The 22,941-nt window shown below is 39.4% G+C and overlaps 1 protein-coding gene across 5 annotated transcripts in view; it reads right to left on the reverse strand.

Annotated features, from left to right (window-relative positions):
- The window catches only part of LOC118404830 (regulating synaptic membrane exocytosis protein 2-like), a 186,015-nt gene that overhangs the window by 106,668 nt on the left and 56,406 nt on the right, over positions 1-22,941 (reverse strand). For all 5 annotated transcript variants that reach the window (XM_035804193.1, XM_035804195.1, XM_035804194.1 and 2 more), the window contains exons 4-5: positions 14,315-15,809; positions 13,191-13,244 (exon numbers count right to left, since the gene is read on the reverse strand). In XM_035804193.1, the coding sequence (XP_035660086.1) occupies positions 13,191-13,244; positions 14,315-15,809 (1,549 nt within the window). The remainder of the gene's footprint in view (positions 1-13,190; positions 13,245-14,314; positions 15,810-22,941) is intronic.

Consider the following 22,941-nt stretch of genomic DNA (forward strand, 5'->3'; position numbering starts at 1 on the left):
GTTATCGGTGTACCATACCCGTACTGAGACTGTTGGTATCGTCTTCAAGACCGTATTTGCAACAGTTTAACGCTACGCCTGGCTTGGGACTTTAACATTTTGAAAAAAGGGGACCAGAGTAAAATCAATTAATTTGTCGATGTTCAATATCATTTCCATTCTTGGTGGTGCATAAAATGTTTAATAGATGGCTGCTTAATGATCTAAGAGAGTAAGGCGAGTTAGTGAGTTATTAAAGGTAAGTTTAAGAAATACCTAGTAATGTCGTCATCCAATCTTTTTCCCGCGCTTGCGACCGTAGGTTTCTGGGGAAAAAAACATGGCGACGTTCGATCGTGCGCGGGAGGTTTTGGCAACAAAGAGACGGTTTTCGACAATTGATCACACTTTGAGTCCAGTTACTGGTTAGCAACACAAACTTTATTGAGTTGTCTTGTGCATGATAATTGTGAACTAGAAGCGGATGTGATAGATCTCTGCCATTCCAGCTAACAACGCGGTGATGCAATCTGATCCCATGAAGCGCTCAGTCTATTACAATAAGGGACGGTACGTTTTTGACCTCGCTGTTTTCGAATGCGTGGTCATCGGAGCCTTTTCATGAATATTCTGAACACTTGAGTGTCTCGGTTATGCATCCCTGTGGTTATTACTGATGTTGCATTTATCGTATCTCCGTAGATTCCCTGTTTTTGAAAAAAAACGAATTAAGGTAACTGAACGAATAAAGGTTAACTAGCGTTACATGTAAAATGACATTTGTAGACAGTGAAAGGCCAAATTGCTATGTTTTGAATCAATTTGAATAATAACGATAACATTGTACAACTCATAGGCCTCATAAAGACATAACATTTCAAACTGGTCTTTACGGAATAAAAACAAAATGTAATATGAGGTATCAGTAGGTAAAACACTGTGGAATAACAGTCTTGGGAACAATGTACATGACATTGTATAGTATTACACAGTATAAATTGAAAGTGAATTCACCATAATTGATGTCTGATACAGAATACAGGTCGTTTCGTTACATCGTCTTTTCGTTACACGTCATTTCGTTACATCATGGAGTCATTTCGTTACATCATGAAGTCATTTCGTTACATCATGAAGTCATTTCGTTACAGATTAAATTCAGGCCGTTATAGTACTTCTTACAATTACTTTGCGTCGTAACAAAAAGCCGGGACTCAAAATTCAATTCTTTTTCTTTCTTTTGGCAGGTATTGAACGCCGCTAAGCGATGGAGGCGTTGACGGGCCACGCTGCATGTCGGCCCGTCGGGTCCACTGCCGGGTGCGCCCACTCGATGTACATGTATTAATAAATGTCGGCTGACTGTTCGATCAAATCAATATACACAGGCTGCTAGGAAAATCCGTGACATAATCTACTTCGTTTTTGTGGAAATATCCTGCTTTCTGGTATACATGTATTTTTTTTAATTAAGAAAAGATTTCTGACTGAATATAAATATGAAAGATTCAAAGTAAAGCTGGGTTAAGATACATTGCAACAACAGAAGTTCTTCTAAATGGTACGGCCATCTTGGATCCGAGCCGAGCCGCAAATTATTCCCCGACTCACCTTTCCCGAATTCGCATTTCCCCGGTAAAAACTTAATCGAATACCCTTTCTAGAAGATATAGAAACATTGAACAGTGTTAGTAGAGAGATATGAGAAACAGGGACGTGTTAGGGATGAATGGTATGTGTCTATTGGTATCACGGAACGGAACAAAACCGAACGATAAAAAACAAACATGCATATCTAACCAAAACCAAACGTAAAATTGTGTGTCCAGTCACGTCTCTAATGTCAACCCAGGAAGATCAACCTGAAAACGATAACAGGAAAACACTTATAGCGTGTAACATGCGACCAAGATAGGATAATAATCAAATGTAACGAAATGACCTTCCCATGTGTAACGAAATGACTTCGTGATGTAACGAATCGACTGTAACGAAAAGGCGATGTAACGAATCGACCGGTTACCCTGATACAGCTGTTTTTACATGTAATATTAATTATTTGAAGCTCTTTTGAAGAGTAGTTTGCAGTGCAGGCCCACACAAATTTTCTTGCATGATGGGCGATTGACTGCTAAGTAAGAAGACATGCAAACATTAGTGCTTATGGTCATTTGCATATTGCCATTTTCTACAATCTTTACGTGTCTTATATTGGGCCTGTCAGCAGGACAGCCTCTAAAACAGAACATCACTCAATAAAACATCTAAGCCAGTTCCATAAAAGCATTAAAAATACTCCAGCTTGCTGATTTATGACCTGATAACTTCACATAGACACAGTGGCCTCAGTCATGGTTCGGGTTATTGACTTCAACTCCATAGTATTGAGTTTTGACAGGTCTAAATGTTGTGCCCTTTGGAAAGGCACAGCACACCAATTTCCACACTCAACTAAGTATATAGCTTTGACTTAGGACGTCCCTCGGTGAGACATGAAATTGACGTCCCATTTTGGAGAACAGCTAGACCCTGAAGCCTGAACTAGACCTGTCGAGAGCCCACCGTACTTATCAAACAGAGTAAGCGGTTCTTTCTAATATGAGTGGATCAAATACTTGTATATCTATGGATATGCAGCTTGTACTATCAGTACAAACCTGGTGTGTTACACCACGAGGCAACCTTACAAATTCATTCCTAACATTTTGGGACTTTGTACTAAATCTTTAGATGTTTTAAATTGATCCTGAGCTGTTTCAACTAAATCTTCAGATATTTCAAACAATCTCTAAATGCTTTGAATGACTTTCACAATACTTTGAAGAATTTCAAGTTGCTTTCCACACACTCAAGATCCAGTTAATGTAACCATCACATGTTTCATCTCCTGTGCTATCAGTGTGAACAGACATGACCGACTTGACACATAAGTAGCCAAAGTTGTCTCCCTGCATGCAGAAACAAATCCATGTGCACCGTTTCCCAAATTCAAGGAATTCAAAATAACGAAACCGTGCCCTTTCATACTTGTGTAGCTTGACATCATCAATTTTTGTCAACAAGGAGATTTGCAAGATTCTTTAAGTATACATGTCAAGCTTTCTTGTTCATAACATATATTCATTTTGAGTCAGAAGCGACCCAACCATAACCCCAGCTGTAGAAGATGACATTTGGCACTTTGGATTACTTTGATATGCCGTAATTGCTCAGGTGCGTTCAACTGAGCTTAATATTTGATCCGACCCAATTTCTGACATGAGTTGGTTGACACACACAGGTGTGGGCCTCTTCAAGGGATGGAATAACGACATGTAACATTTTGCATCCAAGATAAAAATGTGAACATTCACTAAGTTGGTACCTAAACCTTTGACTGTAATTCAAAAGTGGAGAGGGGGAATCTTGAATGAAGGGCTGGAATAACAACTTGTAATATTTTGTATCAAAGACAAAAAATGTGAATAACTAAGTTGGAACCTGAACCTTTGACTGTGATTCAAAAGCATGGTTGTCAAACTACAACACAGCTAAAAAAAAGAAGATTACATGTAAAGCTATTGTGTTTGATTACGCTCTAACTTGTAGGCCTATCTAATTGCACTAAAACCACTGGCACACTTCATGAACATTTTTTCTATATATGTGAAAGTCAGGAGCAATAAAACAATCTGATTCTCAAGTTTTTATCCAGGGGTATCTAAAAAATAGGTCATAGCTACATAAAATTGAAAAAATGAACACTTCTTTTATTTCACACAAAATACAAATTTAGCACTCTATACTATACATGTAGGCTACTTTTGTTATGATAGCGGTTGCAGCCATAATTTGTGGAAATGACAGAGGGGTAAAAATTGCGGCGCAGTCTTGAGAAATGACTGATAGGCTGTCAAACCAAGTCCATTACTTCTCAGGGATGACCGATTTCCGAAGTGAAAGTGTTCAGCGCCGGGTGAAATTACGTCTTGACGTCACAGGCGGGAAAGCGCAAGGGAAAGTTTTGGATTACCCGCACTTAGGTTAGCTACACAGAAATCACGGATTGGAAGGGAAAGGAAGTTCAAGCAAGAGGTATTGATCTTGTAAAGCTTACATTTCAATCATACTTTTTTTCTTCTTTTTTTCGAGAAAAAATTGCACTGCAAAAGGATGCGAGGAAGGAGAGCAACAGACCAGAGTTTTAGACAATCTTAAGTTAAAATGGGATGTTCCAAAGACTGGTCTCCAGACTGATATCTTGAAAAGATGATAGTCACTTGTACAAGTGTTATGTCAATTCTTCACAAATGTGGTAAAACTGAATGAAAAATAGATACTTGTTAATAGAAAAAGTTTCTTGAGGGGGAGAAATAATTGTCCGAAAGGTCACCATTGAAAACTGTGGTCACATGTTGTGGCATCCCTGGTCAATCTGAATTCTATTCTTGTCAGAGAACCTGCTCCCCAAGGCAATAAGGGGACATGTAATAAGAGTATGATAGAGAAGTACTCCCCTTTATGAGGGAAATACCTGTTACTCTTCCACTGGTCATTAATAGAAGGGCAGGTATTATGGCTACAGAACATAAATTACATTGGCAAGTTTGAGGAGGTCAGGCTTGGATTATTCCTATGGAATTTTCCTCCACACATTTCCATAAATTGAGAATGCTATCTCTGATATCACTTTGGACATCCTAAACTTAAATATGAAAACTATACGATTTCTATCTATCTATCATGAATTGTTTTTAAAGTACATTCAAATTACGGGGCAAAATTCCCCAGCTTTTAATTTGCTAACATACTTTGAGCTTGTAACTCTTTGCAGAACACAACATGTGGATTACTCTCAAATTTCTCCATTCTGTCCTATCCCATAACCAATACAAATTTGGTGTCCAACAGCTACATGAGTAGGGAGAATGTTTAGATGTATCAGTTTCTTGACCTTTGGTAAAAATGCAGGTTCACTAGCCGCTGGACCAACCAAATCAAATGGATGTCGTGACACACCTGACAACCGAGCGGACACTTGAACTTGCCTTAATGGCGAGGATTGGACATGCCATTACAGAACTGTCTGTTCCTGCCTCCATCCTACTTCATCTTCAGCAAAGCTATTAGTTCCCTTGGTAACAGGCCTCGCCCAAACCCTTCAGAATTTTCCCCCTGCTGTAAAAATCACGTCGGAACTGAAGTGTAGATTAATTTTTTTGTGTGTGTTAGAAGAAAGGCTAAAAGAGATGGAGGAAGATACAGCCATAAAATCTGAAAAACAAGACAAATTTCTGCAACTTTCAGGTTTGGACACCCTACCTGAAAAATGTTTAGTCACTAGATGTTCTTTGTCTATGGAATTTATTCAACAATGTGTCAAATATTCTGTCCCTAATTGGACCCTTATCAGTTGCAATTGGAGAATTGGGAAAACTGGGGGTATTACATGTAACTACATGTACTACTACGTTGGGATCAGGGCTCTAGCCAGCTCTACATTTTTTTCGTCAGCCAATTCCCATTGTCGCGAAAACACTATTCCAGGAGTTAGAGAGACTGAACTGAAACCTTGAAAAACGGGTTTTAATGAGATTATCGTATGCGAAAGGGCACCGACACACATTGTCAACAATCATAACAATAGCAAAACAAACAGTGTGTGGCTTTTATGACCGTGGACGGCGTCCCCAATTTGCAAGCAGCCTGTAGCTTTCACCAAGGAGCTTTTATCAGATTTTTGTCCGTTATAGTTGACGGATTAGTTTTAAACTTTTCCGTCACACGCAGAAATTTCCGTCAGTTGACGGAAAAACGGACGCTGGCTAGAGCCCTGGTTGGGATGAAAAATGTTTTACCCCATCAATCCCAAAATTGATAGGAAACTGTTGAAAATGTACTTGAATAAGCTGAAAAATGACATATTTCACCAGGAAAATCAACAGCATGGGCTCCCAAACAATGAGTGAGACAGAAACAATTTTGAAGCTGAAGACAGCCTGGCAAAACCCTTGACAAATTATTCCCATCTACGAGAGTATATTGCCCGATGGTTCTTACTAACATAGTGCAAAGTTCTATGAATAACTTCCATAAGGCCCTGCAGCAAGATTCGCCAACACACTCTGGTTCCTGCCTGTTACTAATGACAAGCTCATGAGGGACTTAACTCACTCTGCCCACAGCAAGGCCAATTACAATCACATGACATGATACTGATAGAACCCTCTAGACTACATCAAGTTTGCCAGGATTTAACAGCATTCCACTAGGGCAAAATCTAAATCTGTCATCTTGCAATTTACTTGTGATAAAAACATACCCCGAGCAAATGAATTTAGAATTCTTAATCCATATTCCTAGAAGCCTGTTGAATTTTCGAAGTTTCTGAGTCTGGTGTGAAATCCTCCAGGACATTTTCTGCAGATGTTTCTATGATATTCAAAAAATCACAAAAAAGTTATCCGAGTCCTTAAAAAGATAGAAGAAAGTCCCAACCAAGGCCCCACAGGTAGCTCCATTATTTTCATATTGCCAGATGGGTGTGTGTGATGCTAATCCTTTAGATCTTAATATGGGGGAATGGAAAAAAATCTTCTTAATTCACAAAGACAGTGCTATACAAAGTCTTCTCGTCTTATCTTGTATGCAATATGTTCAGAATTCACATTTTAAGTGCATGAACCTTTTGACACTCTCCCTTCTTTTGCCAGGCATCCTATTTGAATGGTGACAGTGTCTCCATGAAAAACTATCTTTCTACGTCAGAGAAAACTAACTACAGGTTGTACTGTTCTAAAAAAATATGGACCTGCAATCCAAAACACTTCTTCAATTGCAGTTTAAAAGGTGGGTATTCAGAGCCACAGCCTATAGGACTCCCACAGTGCCAAAGGCCACATGTACATGTCAACAAAGTGTGTCCAATTTCAAGCCATAATAATGACAGATGCCTGTAACCCATTTCACATGAAAGACATTCCCATGGCAACGACTCGTCAATTCGTGTTGACAGGAACATTTTCAGACAGTTAGGTCAAAGGTCAGCCTGCAACATTGCCCTTTTGGTCTAGAATGCAATTTCCCAGGGACAGAAGTGGAAAAGGTCTTGTAAAAGCGTTGCATAATGCAGAAAGTGTCCTCCAACTTGTCTCTCCTAGTAAGAACGGTAAGCCGTATTCATCCCACAAGCTTCCTACGTCTGGTTAGCAAAACATCCCAGAGGATACATAATCGATTTTTGGGGCTGGTCATAATTCACTCAAAGTGGAGGTATGTAATTAATACAGGGTACCTACTTGTATAACATGCTCAAAATGTGTATTGACATAACTAGAATGCTTACATTAAGGTCTCTAAAGACTTGAATTGATATTAAAAACATGACATAAATCCATTTATGTGTAAATTTTAGCACCTTGAAAATTAAAATCATGCTCTTCTGGCTGAGTTTTTTGTTTTCTTCCAAAATTCTTTCATGATGCTTAAACTTAGCGGGGCACTATGATGTTGACGTACTGAATCAACAAACAACAGGAAACAGATTCCTCCCACTTCACAAGGGCTTCAATCATTGTTCTTTGGAACGCATTTGAGAAATTTTTCTGCCAAATTTCTGTCATGATGTTTAACATTAGAGCAGCAACTACATTCCCTCGATGTACTGAACCAACGTACCAACAGTCTTCTCACTAGACAAGGGCTTCAATGTTCTTTAGAACACATTGGGGAATTTTCTACCATATTTCTTTCATGATGTTTAACCTTAGAGCAGCAACTTCTTTCTCTCAATGTACTGAATCAATGTACCAATGACAGAAAACAGATGTCTTTCCACCAGACAAGGGCTTCAATGCTCTTTGGACTACATTCAAGAGAACCTTTTCCTAATTCCCTTCATGATGATTTACCTTAGAGAGGAGTCTTTCTTTCTCCTAATGTACTAAATCAACCTACAAAAAGAAGCAGAATCCATCCCACTACACAAGGGATTTCACATTCTTGGGACTACACTTGGGGAAATCTTTTCTGTGTTTTTTTTCTTGATGCCTCGCCTTAGCAGGGCAAAATTCATAGTCCTGCAATGTTCACCTCAAATTTAAAGTTAACTGCTGTCTAGATATGCAAGTTTGGATTTTTTAAGACAAGCTTAATGTCACGCATTGTACATGATATATTAGCTGTCTTCTAACTCGTCCCATTACTAATGTATAAGCAGAAATTGTACTACATCAATAATAATGAACATATTATGTCAAGGGAAAACATAGGATTAGGAAGAACGAAATTCAATTATAAGGCCAAGGCGATACAGGATGTATCAGTACGTACCGTAATATCATAACTCTATATCTTAATTTGAATCACAAAGCTACTACGATGACAAATATCGAATAACCTTTTTCAAACTTTGTGCCAATCTACATTTTCGTACATGCACAAATCTTATTAAGTCCCAGCTTAAGTCAGGAGTAAGAAGGTTAAAGTTCCTCCCTCTCATAACAAATTTATCATTCTGATCCCGACTGCAATCAAAAAACTCATATTACGCAATATGTAACCACACCATTGCAAATTACTTGGGAAAATGTAGGAGAAATTGGATCCGACTAATCTTCAGCAAGAAGCACCTTTAGCTGTAAACCTATTCCCACGACCGACTCCTCACATCCTGATTTGACTTATTACGACAGATAAAGGTATTGGATGGCAACAGTTGAGACAATTACTTCAACATACAGGGACCTTTACCAGACTAATCAGCGCACACTGATAAATCACGAGATTGATTGAAACTTCGTCACTAAGTGGGAAAGAGAAGTAATACTAGTCACCAACGAGGATGCAACAATGTCATAAAAATTATGCCACAATGGAACAATTATACATTGCCCTAATGACAACAGCAGATAATTTCTTAAAACATCAGTAGAGAAGAAAAAGGAGGTTCCGCCACCAAGAAAACTACACATATGTTGAGGACAAATTTCTATTTGCAGTATTCAAAGAAGCAAAGCTGCAACAGCTTTGATAACCATGTGGTCGTAACTTCTTCCTATCTCCGACAATGGAGGGAAATCATTAGAATTAATAAGAAACTACCACAGGCAATAAATGGGAAACCTGACCCAAATACTCTCCATGTAGAACTCCCTCCTGGCTGTAATAAGCTGTTTCCAATGCATAGTAGATGTCAGTGATGTACAGTGTTGAATCGGTGGCATCCGCGGGAAACGCTCCAAAGCAATCACCAGTAATCCTCACCAATCTTGTCGCTACATCACGATACTGCGTTCCCAGTTTGGCCGGTAGATTCAGACATTTTTCCTCAAAACTCCTCGCAGATATGACGTCAAATGGACTTAGATCCAGCGAAGAAATAACAACCCACATCCATGTTTGAAAAGAGTGCTGACAGGTTCCTGTTGTTATCCATGCTTCACCTCTAGAGGGTGGATGATTGTATGTACGTCTGCGTGGGGAGAGAGTCTCTGAAGGGGTTCCACCCAATCTAATCAAAGCAGTTCATTCCCACAAGCTTTGCAAGCCACGTCTCATCAGGAGCAATGTGAATACAGAAGCACCCTGTTGGTAAAACATGTCTGCTCTCTCCTTGGTGCTGAAATCTCAGTTATGGTAGAGGTGGTGGTTGCTGCACGCTGAAGTCCAAAGCTGCAACTGCCAGGGATTTGTGAGTGGACTGGAAGGGTATTCCTGGCTGTCCTCACCCATAGCTGCCAGTGCACTGTCAGCATGACCGGAGTATTGATCAGGGAGGGCCGTTTGAAAATGTTGCCTCAGAGAGGGACTTTTGGCTGATAATCTGCCAATAACGCTGTAACGACCAATGCCTCAACCCTGCTGTCCATTCAAGCAATAAAGAATCCTTACCCCAAGGAAAAAAAAAGACTGCTGGAAATAGTTTTTCAATAAGATATCTATGAAGATAACAGAGCAAAAATCCAAGGTTTTGCCTATGCACTGACACTAGTACAAGACATAAATTGTGAAACAGTTTCACATTTATCAAACAGCAAAATGAAAGAACTGGGTCTGGGTTTTTCTTCTTCTTTATGATAAACCTTTAGTAAACCCTGACCTAAAAACCTAAAACTTCCCTGCAACAATAATTAGGCGGCAAAATCTCCTCACAAGTCAATTGCTGTGGACAATATAGATGTTGCAACAAACAATGTAGAGCTGTCTTGATAAATATAAAAATTTCCCCTCCAAACAAGAATGAGTGCAATTCAATTACTGACTTATTAGATTTTACTGTTGTGTAAAGGAAGTGAGGCTTTCTCAATACAATTACTTGCACCACTTCAAGAAAATTAAGCAAACATCATTTTGCTAAAACCTCTAAAAACCTTGAAACAAGAAATCTGACAAAGAACAACAAATGACCAGAAATCAGTTGACACTTGGGAAGGACAGTCCAATTTATGATATTCAAGAACACTGTTGTATGAAACTGTTCCTATAGACTTCTTAACACCCCCCTTATCCAAGAGCTACATTTTGTATGACCATACATGTAGTATGTCCAAAGCAATACACAAAGACATCAAAATAACTGCAGTACTAAACATGCTGCTGGGGCCACCTATCATCATCACAAATATCAAGACAATTTATCCAGTTCTTCTCACGTTCAAAGTACAAAGAACAACATTGCCGAAATCCTTGCAACTAGAAATAACACTACAACATCTGGCTCCCCCCAAGGCAATGTAAGAAAATTAAAGTTTGAAGGGATTTTGGTGCAGGATTTTCAATGATGTGCAATTATACATGTCATACATGTTCAAATGCTGTGCGATTTGAATAGTCAGCTGAATCAATCTAAATCAATCATTATCACTTTCTCTCTACCACTTGCAACTGACACCATGTTGTAAGTGCTGCATGATAATCACAGCCTGATATATGCTGTTACATGAAGAATGTTAGAGTGTTTGATCCCCATACTGTATTTCTTGCATAAATAACACTTCAAAATTCTACTGTACATTCTGGACTAAAGGATGTACTTTTGAAACTTTTCAAATTGTGAAAGTTGTCCAGAAAGGTGCTGCCAAAGTCAGTTAAAAAAAAAGTTAAAGTCCTTCCCGCGCCTGATGGCGCATAGGGCGGGGCCCATCTCCGTTTCAATAGTTCTTGGGCCACACAACGCAATCTCTACAGCAGGGGGCTAGTCCACTGGTAGTGGTGTGTGTTCAACTTCCATACTCTTTCCCGAATGCTGAGTGCTAAGCAGAGAAAGCAGCATGTACCATTTTTAAAGTCTTTGGTATGACTTGGCCGGGGATCGAACTCACGACCTACCGAATGCAAGGCAAACACTCTACCCACTAGGCCATTGTACCAGTTGTGCCAAAGTCAGTAGCCATGCTCTAGTTGAGGTCCAGACAAAATGAAAAGAGGACACCGAACCAGGACGGAACCCAGGGGAACAAGGGAACAGGCAGCTTGGAACAGCACCGAAAGATGAAATAATCCTTATGCAAGAAAATAAACAGCACTTTTATAAAAGAATATGTTTCATTGATGCATCATTAATACAGGCAGTGAAATATGCACCAAGCTCTGCAATATGGCCCACAATCTTCTGCAGAACATCCCACAATATTTTGCAGAACTCTTTAAACAAAGTTGCCCAAATTCCTACACCTAGAGATTGCATGATACTTGCATTCTGCAAATGGAAATATCAATAAAGACTGAGCGCTATTCAAGATCATCTCATGATAAGTGACGTCCAAAGTAGTACAAACATCTACTCCAGACAGAAGTTGCACCAACCACAATGTCAGGGATACTGAATTCCAGAAGGAAAACCATCCTTTCATGCACACCATTTTACTAGGCAACACCAAGAACAAAGGTTATCTTGAAGTTCTTAAGAACTTTCTAAGCTGACCAACATGCTCTGAATCTTTATCAAGAAGATCTCAAGCCATTTCTGCGCAGTATTCAATGTAGATCAGAAGCACTTCCAGTAAAACCTCTTCTATGCCATTGAACAGAGCAGAAATCTGATTTTATAAATGCATTGAAGGGACCTGTAAAAAGACCAACATTTTTGAATATACATGGGATACTTGAAAGATGACATCTTTCTATACCGTCTGCAATCCACACATACCCTGGAAGATGAAGATGGCATGAAGAATGTCCATGGAGGGCCTGCAATTTCCATACCTTCTGAAAGATGGCATTGCTGTTTGAACTCCTTATACAAGCTGCAATATGGGTGGTCCTGCTGGGTGGCGTTGTTTCTCCATGAGTGAGTCCTTACGTTTAACTGTTTGGATACCTACCTGAAGAATCTTCAATTTGGTTATATGTTGTGAATGCTGGTGTTGTGTGTTTTTGTCTGTCCAGTATCTTGTTTCTTTTCAATGGCCTCCACATGCTATCGAAGAACTACTTGTAGTAAGAGTATTAAATTTTTGCTAATTTGTTTCTTTGATATTTATGTTTGCTTTCTATCATAATTTGCCATGTACATATTGCAATTTCTGAATATGTAGGGTTGTTTATTTGTCTGATTGGACAGTACTTTCATATTAGCAGATTTATTGTAATAATGTGCTGTATGTATTGGAATATTATGTTCCAGTTTTTAGTTCTGCTTCCCATTTAATTTCGACATTATTGACTTCCTTATACTTCACAAAATAACAGCTGTTTTCTCTTGTTTTATTCTATTTTCTAAATGCCTTTTTCATTGGTTGCTTCTGAAACTCTTTTTTTCCTAATTCTTTCTTTTATGCATTATTCTAATGGTTTCATGGTGAAAACGTTAAAATCAACTTCAATAACTGTGAATCATATGATTTGCAAACCATCAAGGTAACTGACCATTGGATTACTAGATATAAACATATTTCAAGCACCAAGCTTATGGTTTTCAAGCTCCAAGCTTACGATTAGAATCACTTTTAATTTCATTACTTTGCTGATTTTTGTTCTATTACACCCTGGCCACCCCCACATGAAAGTCCACATGTCCTTCTTTAGAATAAGTAAGTTTTTTCATCAGAGTAATCAAGGTAGCTTGTACAACAGCTGAACAACTTTGTACAATCTTCCTAGAATACCCCCATCATAAAATGAATCAGCCCATTTTCAGTGATTTTAGGTGCATGTATGGACCGATGAACTTAACTGGTAGGGGTGGGCAGGTTCTACTCTACGTATTTAGCAAGCACACCCGGTTTGCTCACCATTTTCCAATTCCAACCTTTTCTGTTGCTGCCGCTTTTTCCTGCATTTGAGCGCTACACAAGGCAAAACAAGTAGGTTAGCCCTTCTCTGGATGCTACAAGTTTACCTGTAGTAGTTTGCGTGCACTGTGCATTATTCTCTGACTCTCTCAGTCTTTTCTTTCTGTTTCTGTATTATATGTACAGCTGTGAAGCATTATAACAACACATGCTGGTAGTCTTTATACCATAGAGTATCTGCAATGACTTACCTTGGTGGGCTCTAACCACCATGCCACTGGAAGCAAAGCATGATTGGTCAAGACAAGTCACATGACAAAGCATCCATCCAACTGCACCTGGCAGCTGACATCACAAAAACAAACCATGGCAAATGTTCATTAGCTGTTCCATTGAGTTTGAAAATGTAGAAAGCTACACTATTTCTTTCACAATGTCATTTCTATTAAAGCTGCATTGACCAATGTTGACCAAGATACAATGTACCACCACTGTATGATACCATACAAGAGTCAGAGTTCCACGAAATGGAAGAATGAAAACTTGTGATGTCAGCTACAGGGAGCACTACCTAAGTTCCATTTTTTGTCTATCTGTAGGCAAGATTCAAACCGTTCAATGGTCAGGATTTTTTAGCTTAGCTAGAGTGTAAACTTTCTCTTTGCATGAAAAATTTTCTAGAAAGATTTCCTTAAATTGCCACCATTTTTGAGAGGTTTTAACTTTCTCTTCATCCTTGTTTTCAGATTTTTTATTCACTTTTAAACACCAATTACTAACAGCATTCTTATGAAAGGCAACATACTTGTTTAAAGCTGAAAAAATTCAAATACCATGACACCAACAAAGGCAGTTCATATGTTGGCCATACTTCATATCCTAGCATGGTTTAGTGGCATGGGTTCAACTACACTGGCCAAATGAGAAACACTGAAATGCCTGTAGCTTCTTGGTCAAATAAGCAATTTTAGATTTTTGTGCATAACTCCCCATTTGATGCCATTTTGAACAACAGGCTTTTGCAAGAATCTGGCCAACACACAGAAGAAGGCATGAAACTTTCTATTTTCAAACAGGTCGTAAAAAGAAAACAGATCTACAAGTTCAATGACACAAAGTCTTACCTTTCTCGCTCACACTTTCACTTTCCAGTTCAACGTCGTCACAACTTGTACACTCCGGCGTAGATCGGATTTCCTCCTCGGAACTGGACAGTGACTGCTGACGAGCCCGATCGCGTTTGCTCTTCCGATGTTTGTGCGGTTTGGGAGGCGGGGGCCTGCTCACGTGCTCCGACTGGTCCGAACTGAGGGAATCGTTCCTCAGCATCGTCTCGTCGCGTTTCTGTTTGTACGCCGAGCCGGGTGCTTCCAGGTGCCCCCCGCGCCGCCCGTGAAGGTCCTGAAGTTTATTGCTTTCGTAGACGTCCCGGCCGTTTGCATACCGCGGCGAAGCAGGCCTCCCTGTTACCATGGAAACATGGTTAGCGCCGTGACCCCTTGGTGCCCTACGCCCACCCTGAGTACCGTAATCCATCGTTTCTAAATGAGGTTGCGAAGCGTACTGCCTATATTTAGCCGGATATAAATTTCCTCTGCGATAATCTTGCTCTTCTATGTATTGTTTAGACCCATACGGACCCGCTGAGGGTGAACGGGGAAGCCCACTTTCATTTGGACTCAGCCTACTCTGCCGTGAAGCACTCCTACCTTCACGATAATGTTGCGGTTCCCCGGTCATGCGTACATCCACCATGCTGGGGCGGCGTTCCCTTTCCCGCGGAAGATCCCCGACACTGGGCCGTCGTTCCCGGGAAGAATTCCGTGGCGGCTCTAGCAGCTCAGCAGAATGCTGTCGAATAGCAGGTCGCCGCTCTCGTCCTTCTCTCGTTTCTCTCATTCCCTCTCTCCCTTCGGCTTGCCTAGTAGGTAGTCTTTCCTCCGGTGGAAGGGATTTGGGCGACCCATCTCTCCGTTTACGCGGATCGCGTTCTGCGCGTACAGCGTGATCGTTGCGAGTTTGGGGCTCCTGTTCTCTTATCATCTTGTTCTCCGTAATGACCTGCTTCTGTTGTGTCTGTTGAACGTCCTTTTTCCGCGCATTGTCACCGCGATTTTGTCGTTCTAACGTGTTCACATCAGCTCTCTGGGAGCCCCTCTGGGGCGGTTTATCAGTGTGTGGACTGGCACGGGAGTCCAAATTCGTGCTCCCAGATTTATTTTGATCGATACTGAGAGATCCCACCCCAGAATCCTCCCTTGTCTGGTAGCGTCGTGTCCCCGACTCTTCCCCTCCCCTGGTGGAAAACTGCCTATGTAAAGCCCGTTGTTTACTGGTGGGAGTTAGTTTTTCACTACTTGCATCTTTTTCCTTCTCGGGATCCTTGCCCTTATCCTGACCGGGCAAATTGCCCGTCTTGGCATCGTCTTGAAATCTGGCTCGCTTCTCCTGAGGACGCCCCTCCGTGTCGGAGCGGGTGCCCTTTTCGTTCTCTTTGTTTGCAGCGGAATTCGTACCCATGTCTTCTAAATCTAAGGAGCCCGGTCTTCCAGTGATCCAAGCTCCAGACTTCATCTTGATCTCTTGCTGCTTGCGGCAAAGGTTGCATATCCACATGGTCTGTGGAAGAGGAAGAAAAGATATGTTTGTGAATAATTTCATCGGGTTGGTAAATGGCTGAAAAACGAATGCATTTACAATCACATGTTTACAGGATCCAACATTTCAGCAACCATCTTTCACCTTCCTCAGGGTAATAATTACAGGTTCTAGTCTCAACATGAAAATTGGACTCCTTGTTCATCATTTAAGAAAATATGTACATGTTTAGTGTTGCATGTATCAATCCAATCTATCTGATCAATTTATCAAGTACACTAAATGTTGTCATGTTCATTTTGTGTGTTAAAATCTTCCATATAATGATAATTAACTAATATTGAAAATCATACCCTCATTATTCATCAATCATAAACAATGCCGTAAATCACATTGCAAAAAATCTTTACTAGCTTTAATAAATCAAATCAATAATAACAAAATCACACTAGTGACAGGTATATACATCATAAAGAAATCCTCATAGATTTTCAATCAATCAAATCATTGGTGAAAGCCAACATTCATTTATTGGTTTTTGTTCACCATGTAACTAAAGGTACAAAATATTGACTTGAAGCAGCCCATCCGACATTGACTTTGCCCTAATGAAGAATTATGGTTGATTTAGCCGACATTATTACCCTGATTGCTTTCTGCCCTCTCAGACCAAGGGTCAAACCACAATTGATGTAATGGGGGACGTTTTAATGCCCATTCAGCAAGACCTAGCTTCAGTGGGGAGCTACAAGGTTTGCAGGGCTCCAAATACATTTCTTAATTTGCTGCAAACCTACAGAAGTATAGGTGTCATTCAGAATCTGGTGTCACATCCATTATGTTTTCCCTGTGGTAAGGAAAAACATTGTTTTTGCTGGAGTGTTCTTTTTCTTTCTATAGGGCGAAGCTTATGTTATAGTTTAAATGCATGTGAGCAGCTAGACAAAAGGCTTCGGGGAAACATTTTGCATTTTTGCAAAAATGTTGTCTTTTATTTATTTCTTTGTTCAGCTGTTTACAAACAGCCAGGGCTGCCCAACTAGCCATAGGCTATTGTCAAGGGCTAACCCTGTACATGTTCGCACATGTTGTCTTTCTAGTTCTTTTGTTTTCCTTTATTCAATTTGAGAAAAATTTGAACAAAACCACTCCGTTCGTTTGCAACAGTGAATTCATAAATAGCAAAAGTGGACGTGGAGTGTGTTCTATATAAACAATGGAATCCTTTGTGATAAAACTAAGAAGGCTGTGTGATATAGGAAATCATCACCCGGTCCAGAACACACACATAATTGAACGTTATTGCGGCCCAGGTATGACATAAACAGTAATTATCTACTTCAAACAATATAGCAGACACAGTTTTTATCAGCCCTTTGGTTCGCTGACAAACGGTTACCCTTGGGTATCTATCAACTGTACTAAGAGCCTAATGGTGTCAAAGGTCAGATGACTTGATAAGGTCAGAGGTCATCCAATAAAGGACAAATGTGTCAACCAGTACAAATGTGCTCTACATATACTGGGAACAGCATTACGGTAAAGTACAAAATCAATGGCTGCTATATTGTTAGGTTATCATGTCACTTCATTCCAATTTGCGTTTTCAGCAAAATAAAAATTTACAACAAATGGTCTAATCAATACCCATTTGTTTCTATCTTTCCATATAGACATATATAAAACCTTATCTATATCACTTATATTTTATCTGATATCAGAAAACATATGAGATACTTCATTAAAACTATATATAAAAGATACTTCAACAACTGAACAGATTTTGTAAGCTATATTATTCAGATAACATCCACTCTCTGTTGTCCACTTTCTTTCTTTGACTGACTTGTGGATACTAACTGAAAGGGAAGCATCTGTTTACAAAACCTAATCCAGTTGTTTTTTAAAGTAACTTTTGCATTGTGTAAACATCTTAGTATCTGGATATCTTACCTTCTTCAACACATCTGACAGAGATACTATATTGATTCATCTTTAAAATGAACTAAGTCATAGATTCCATAATCTTCACAATTCAGAAGAAGACAAATATCTTTTTTAGATTTATATTTTCATAATTCTCCTTTACAATACACCTTGATTGAGAAGACTCTGCTAAATGTGGTTAAGGTTTCTATATAGTGGGTGTGGCCTAAGACTAGCTGTCAGCCAATCAGAAAATCAGCTTTACCTTAAGAAAAAAATTAGAAGATTCTCTGATTGGCTGACAGTTGGTTAGAGGCCCAAGGTATAGGCTGCAAGAGAAGCTCTGCATAGAAGACTGGATTTCATGGTCAGGATTCCTTAGTAGCAAGAAGGTTAACTATTTTGCCATCCTATGCATGAGCCAGAAACATGAAACATACTTTTCATTTAGAACAGCCTGTGACAATAAAGCCAGAGCGAATCGTGTAGTTTATTGCACTGGTGGCACATCTGCCCCCCAACATTGATCCAAACTACTTATTACAGCCAGATCGCTGCTCATAAACCGGATAAACTGGCCTTGAATTATCAAATTCAGTCAAGGATGTCCAAATTTTGGAGGCCATCGGTAATGTTATCATGACTTAAGTGGTCACTGCCACCATCTTTATTGCAACAGTGTTGCTATAAAGACGTCCACAAAATTTATATTTTGAACGAGAAATTGAAGATCTAATTATACCTCTTTGAAATATCTCGAGTTTCGGTGAAATCCTTGTGAATTCATTGCTAATTCTGTCTGTGTGCATTTTAATGCCAGGAAGTAGGAACAACTTTGGACCCTGGCCAAGCCATATTCCCTATCCTGCCAGTCTCCAGTTGCACCATCCTCCCCTTCACATCCTAGCACTCTAACAGTCTAAGACAAACAAGCACACAGACTGAAAACAATTCCTCCATACGGCGCCGCTGGGCAAATACATGCATGCTGTACTTATCTGTCTTACCACTTTTTCTACCTGAGAATATTCTAATTCAACAATCACTTTTCTTTACCCCTCTAGAGACTTAAGATTCTTGCTGTATTCAACACAGCCCATTGCCATACATCAGTACAAAACACTGTAACAATAAATTCGATCCACGAAGCCCCAAAAGACCTAAGCCAGGTCAATCACACAGGAAACCGACAGGCCCACAAAAGCACCCCCGTTGGCCGTTCTCCCATAAAAGTAACTGCAGCTTTCAAGTTCATTCACCGTAGTCACATGACGCCTTTGATGGTGCCGTAAAATCCGACCGCACAATGGAATAACTGACAACTGGCCTGATCGCGCGAGCTGGCTGTAATCCACAGAGGCGTGTCCTCTTACATAAAACAATGGGAAGGCAGGCAACACTTTACAAGCTATCCAGGGCTTGAAATGCCAACTGCATCCTACAATTTGTTTGGGGGGGGGCAAATATAGATAACTTGCAACTTTGCAGGATGAAAAAATTAGGGATGGTACAATTGACTGACTAACTGACTAACTGACTGATAACAATTGAAGAGTATGATAAACTACGATCAAGCTAATCAACATGACAATAAAGCTTGTATTGTATTACTCACTGGGCAGAAACACTGGATAGGTAATCAAATTTTGTAGAAAGTTTTATTCAATAGCAGCAAAATTTCTGACAACTTGCAGAGTTGAGAGTAAGGGATAAGTATTTCAAGCCTTGCAATCCCATGTTTTGTTTAAAGACAGTGTAAGCAGTTGTAAAATTTCTAATGTATTATGGAACACAAATTTTGATAAAAGCATCGTCTTTTCATATTATTCTTGTATTATGAGTATTGTCAGTAATAAATTGATTTTTTTATTGGGATCTTCCACAAAAAGCACACTTGGCAAAGAACTCAAGATTCAAAATTGACAGAACAGTAAAATCTTCCACATTCCAATACTTTATTTTAGTTTCATCCCTCAAGAGCCCCATCTGCCCTACATGGTCCATAGCACCAAGTTCAGGACCTCAGATTCATCTAATTGCAATGGCAGCTATACCTAGTTCATTATTTATGGCCTAGGATTACTTTAATGTGGGACAATAATGGCCACCTGACACGGAAAACCTCAGGGCCAAGGTAGACCATTTTGTTGTGTGGTATAGCCTTTTTTGTAAAGATATATTGTAAATCATATAGAGAAAGATATCACATTGTGTACAGTGGAACAAGAACAATTCACTTGCATTATACTTGGGCCCAACAATCTTATTTTCTTGATTTTCCCCATATTAACCCTCTCAACGCGAAAAGCCATTTTCGTGGCTTTCCCGTAGACCGCGAGAAGCCACGTACGGGGCTTCGTACGTCACGTTTTGGATTTTGAACTTCCTGCCCACCATCATGACGAATCCCACAACTAGAACGCTGGTAATTGTAAGAGAACCAATCAATCAGAAAACATACAGCATTTTGACTTCATTCAAACCTTATGTGAACGTAATCCAGACGCTAGATGATCATGAGTGCTTCAGGGGCCTCGTCGGCCGATAATGAAGATTTAGTGGAGGCTCCCACCAGCGGGGAAAGCGACGAACAACAAGGTAAACAACTGGGTTTTTTTTGTGGAATATGTGCTGATGTCTCTTCATGCCAGGTTTGCGGTTTCGTACTGCTTATCTAGCTGCATTTTACAGGTTTGCGATAGCGAAACCTGAAGGTTTTACAGGCTTGCGATAGCAAACCTTTTTTTTTCAAATTTTTTTTTTTTCAATTTTTTTTTTTTAGATATTGTCAGAGCTTGTAGTTATACTTATGTGAACATATAAATGAAAGTGGTTGGAAGTTGTACTATTTTTTAAATAATATTACTACAATTTTTCCTCAACAAAACAACAATTTCACATGATAATACAACAATACAATTGTTCAACAACAAAACATGTGATTATTATAAACTATATTTTGGTTTTCTCCCCAGCATCCAGCAGTGACAACATCGATGAAGATGATGAGCAGTGTGAAGATGTTTGATGCCCATCACATAATACCAGCATTGCTCTTGTATTATAATGTATTTCTGTGTAGTTTCAGGATAAGTAAAGTATGTTTTTGTCCCTGAATGGACTTTTTATTTTGTGAGACATGTTTTTGTTTTGTTTTGCATATTGTGTTTTTGTTTATTGTTATTACTATTACTACTATCAGATTGATGGTATGATGCTTTTTGCTTTTATTGGAAAGGCCAGTCTGTGAGCTTTCCAGAAATATATAGTTTTCCTAGTCTACTCCTTACATAGCAGCTGTAATAATAATTAACAAAAAGTACTAATTGACACCTGTATAGACTGAAATTATATGTCGTATATGGTATACAGGAAAAAATTTTATGACGTGCTGAGAGGGTTAAGAAGATATTTAGCAAAAGTAAGATGAAAACAAAGTATTGGAGGGAAAATTGAATCTTGCTACATTCTGTCCATTTGAGCGCAATTTCTTCTCATATTCTGTTAGCATGTTGGAAGATATTCCAGTTCTATATTTTAGTTCAATCTTAGTAAAAAAATCCCCGAATAACCAAGAAATTGTATATGGGTGTGGTCTTAGTATACAGACTGTGCACATATTTTCTAAGCATCCCATAGAAATTCCTAATGGATTATTGGGATTGATTAGGACACAGAGCAGTAGGAAACATCATTAGGCCTAGGGAAAAAATAGTATGTTTTCGGATACCCGACCAACACTACCAAAAATCTGCCAACCCTAGACTTTTTTGGTAGGCCTATGGCATCGTAAGATATAAAATATCAAACCTGAGTCATGAAAATCATAACAGAATTCCTGTATTTCACACTCTGTTAACAGATGAAAGCTTTGATTCAACAGTTAATGTAGAAATGTGAAGTAAACATGATACTGCTTTGTTTAGTTATTCCAAAATTACGTACAATTGTATAATCACATTCTGAAAATACCAGTGTCCCAAATGTATTTCAATATAATTACATTGTTTAACAGTATTTGTTGGATCACTTCGTCCAAATGCACGTAAAATAGCGACCCCTAATGGACAAAATTTTTCAGCAACGTAATTGGAAACACAATATTCTTTTCCCTAGGCCTCATCACTCAAGCTAGGGGAGACACAAGTAAGGGTACGCAAGTGGAATACATGTGTGTAATATGTGGCAGCTATAATCAAACCGGTTCTCCTGCAACTCACTCATAAATGTTATAGGCAGGTAATTTGACTCCTGTGAAGAGGGAGTACTTGAGATGTTTTACAGGTCTCCTACATGTCTAGAATGATAAGGAACCAGTCAGAGATTTTCTTCTTTTTTTTTTTTTTTGAAAGGAATTGAATAGAAGTACCTGGGAACAAATAGGTGGAGTGGGGTCAGTCGTTTAGCTAGGATTTTATTGTAGGGGTTCCAAATGTCTTGGTGATTTGCGGTCCGGGGACATTTATCTTCCATGTTGCAGAGTTTTAGAGTATTTTAAGTTTGATTTAAATGGAGTCTCCTAAGGTATCATGAGGGGCACAATTACTGTCAGAAAGGCACAGTGACCTGGTAGCATCCCTAGTCAATCAGAATTTTATGCTTGTCAGAGGATGTGCTCCCCAGTGTAAGGGTATTTAGTGCGTCCAATTTCTTGTCATTTTTAGGACGCATTCCATATGACGCCTGGACACATGCCTGGCTAAAAGCCTGGTAGGAGTGGTTTGAATTTTTTCCCTTCCATTTTTACAGAATTTGAAGTTAAAATGTGATATTCTAAGTTTTATTGAGGTGGGAAATTACTGTCAGACAGATCACAGTTGAAGCTTGTGGCCACATATGACCTAGTAGCATCCTTGGAAAATCCTTATTTGATGCTTGTCAGAGAATCTGTTCCCTTCATTATGAGGGCACATGGTTAAAGAATGGGATGCAGGACTCCTATTCCTATTCATAATCCCTGAAACCTTTTAACCAAGCAAGTTGTCTCCTATAGGACTGCATACACAGACATTATCTATTGTTAGGAGTCCATTCTAAATGATGGAAAGATATGGGAGCTGAGCTTCCAATTTCGGGCACAGTAATCTAACCTAGAAAAGGAACCAGGCCTTAACTAAAGCAGACATCAGTGGGATAGAACAAAAATAGAAGTCCAACCGGCGCCACACAGGAAAGAAATGGCTCATCTGATGAGTCTGCAGTAAGCTAGGAAGGACATTTTTGGCAG

The sequence above is a fragment of the Branchiostoma floridae genome, chromosome 17, assembly GCF_000003815.2.
Source record: "Branchiostoma floridae strain S238N-H82 chromosome 17, Bfl_VNyyK, whole genome shotgun sequence".
Classification (NCBI taxonomy): domain Eukaryota; kingdom Metazoa; phylum Chordata; class Leptocardii; order Amphioxiformes; family Branchiostomatidae; genus Branchiostoma; species Branchiostoma floridae.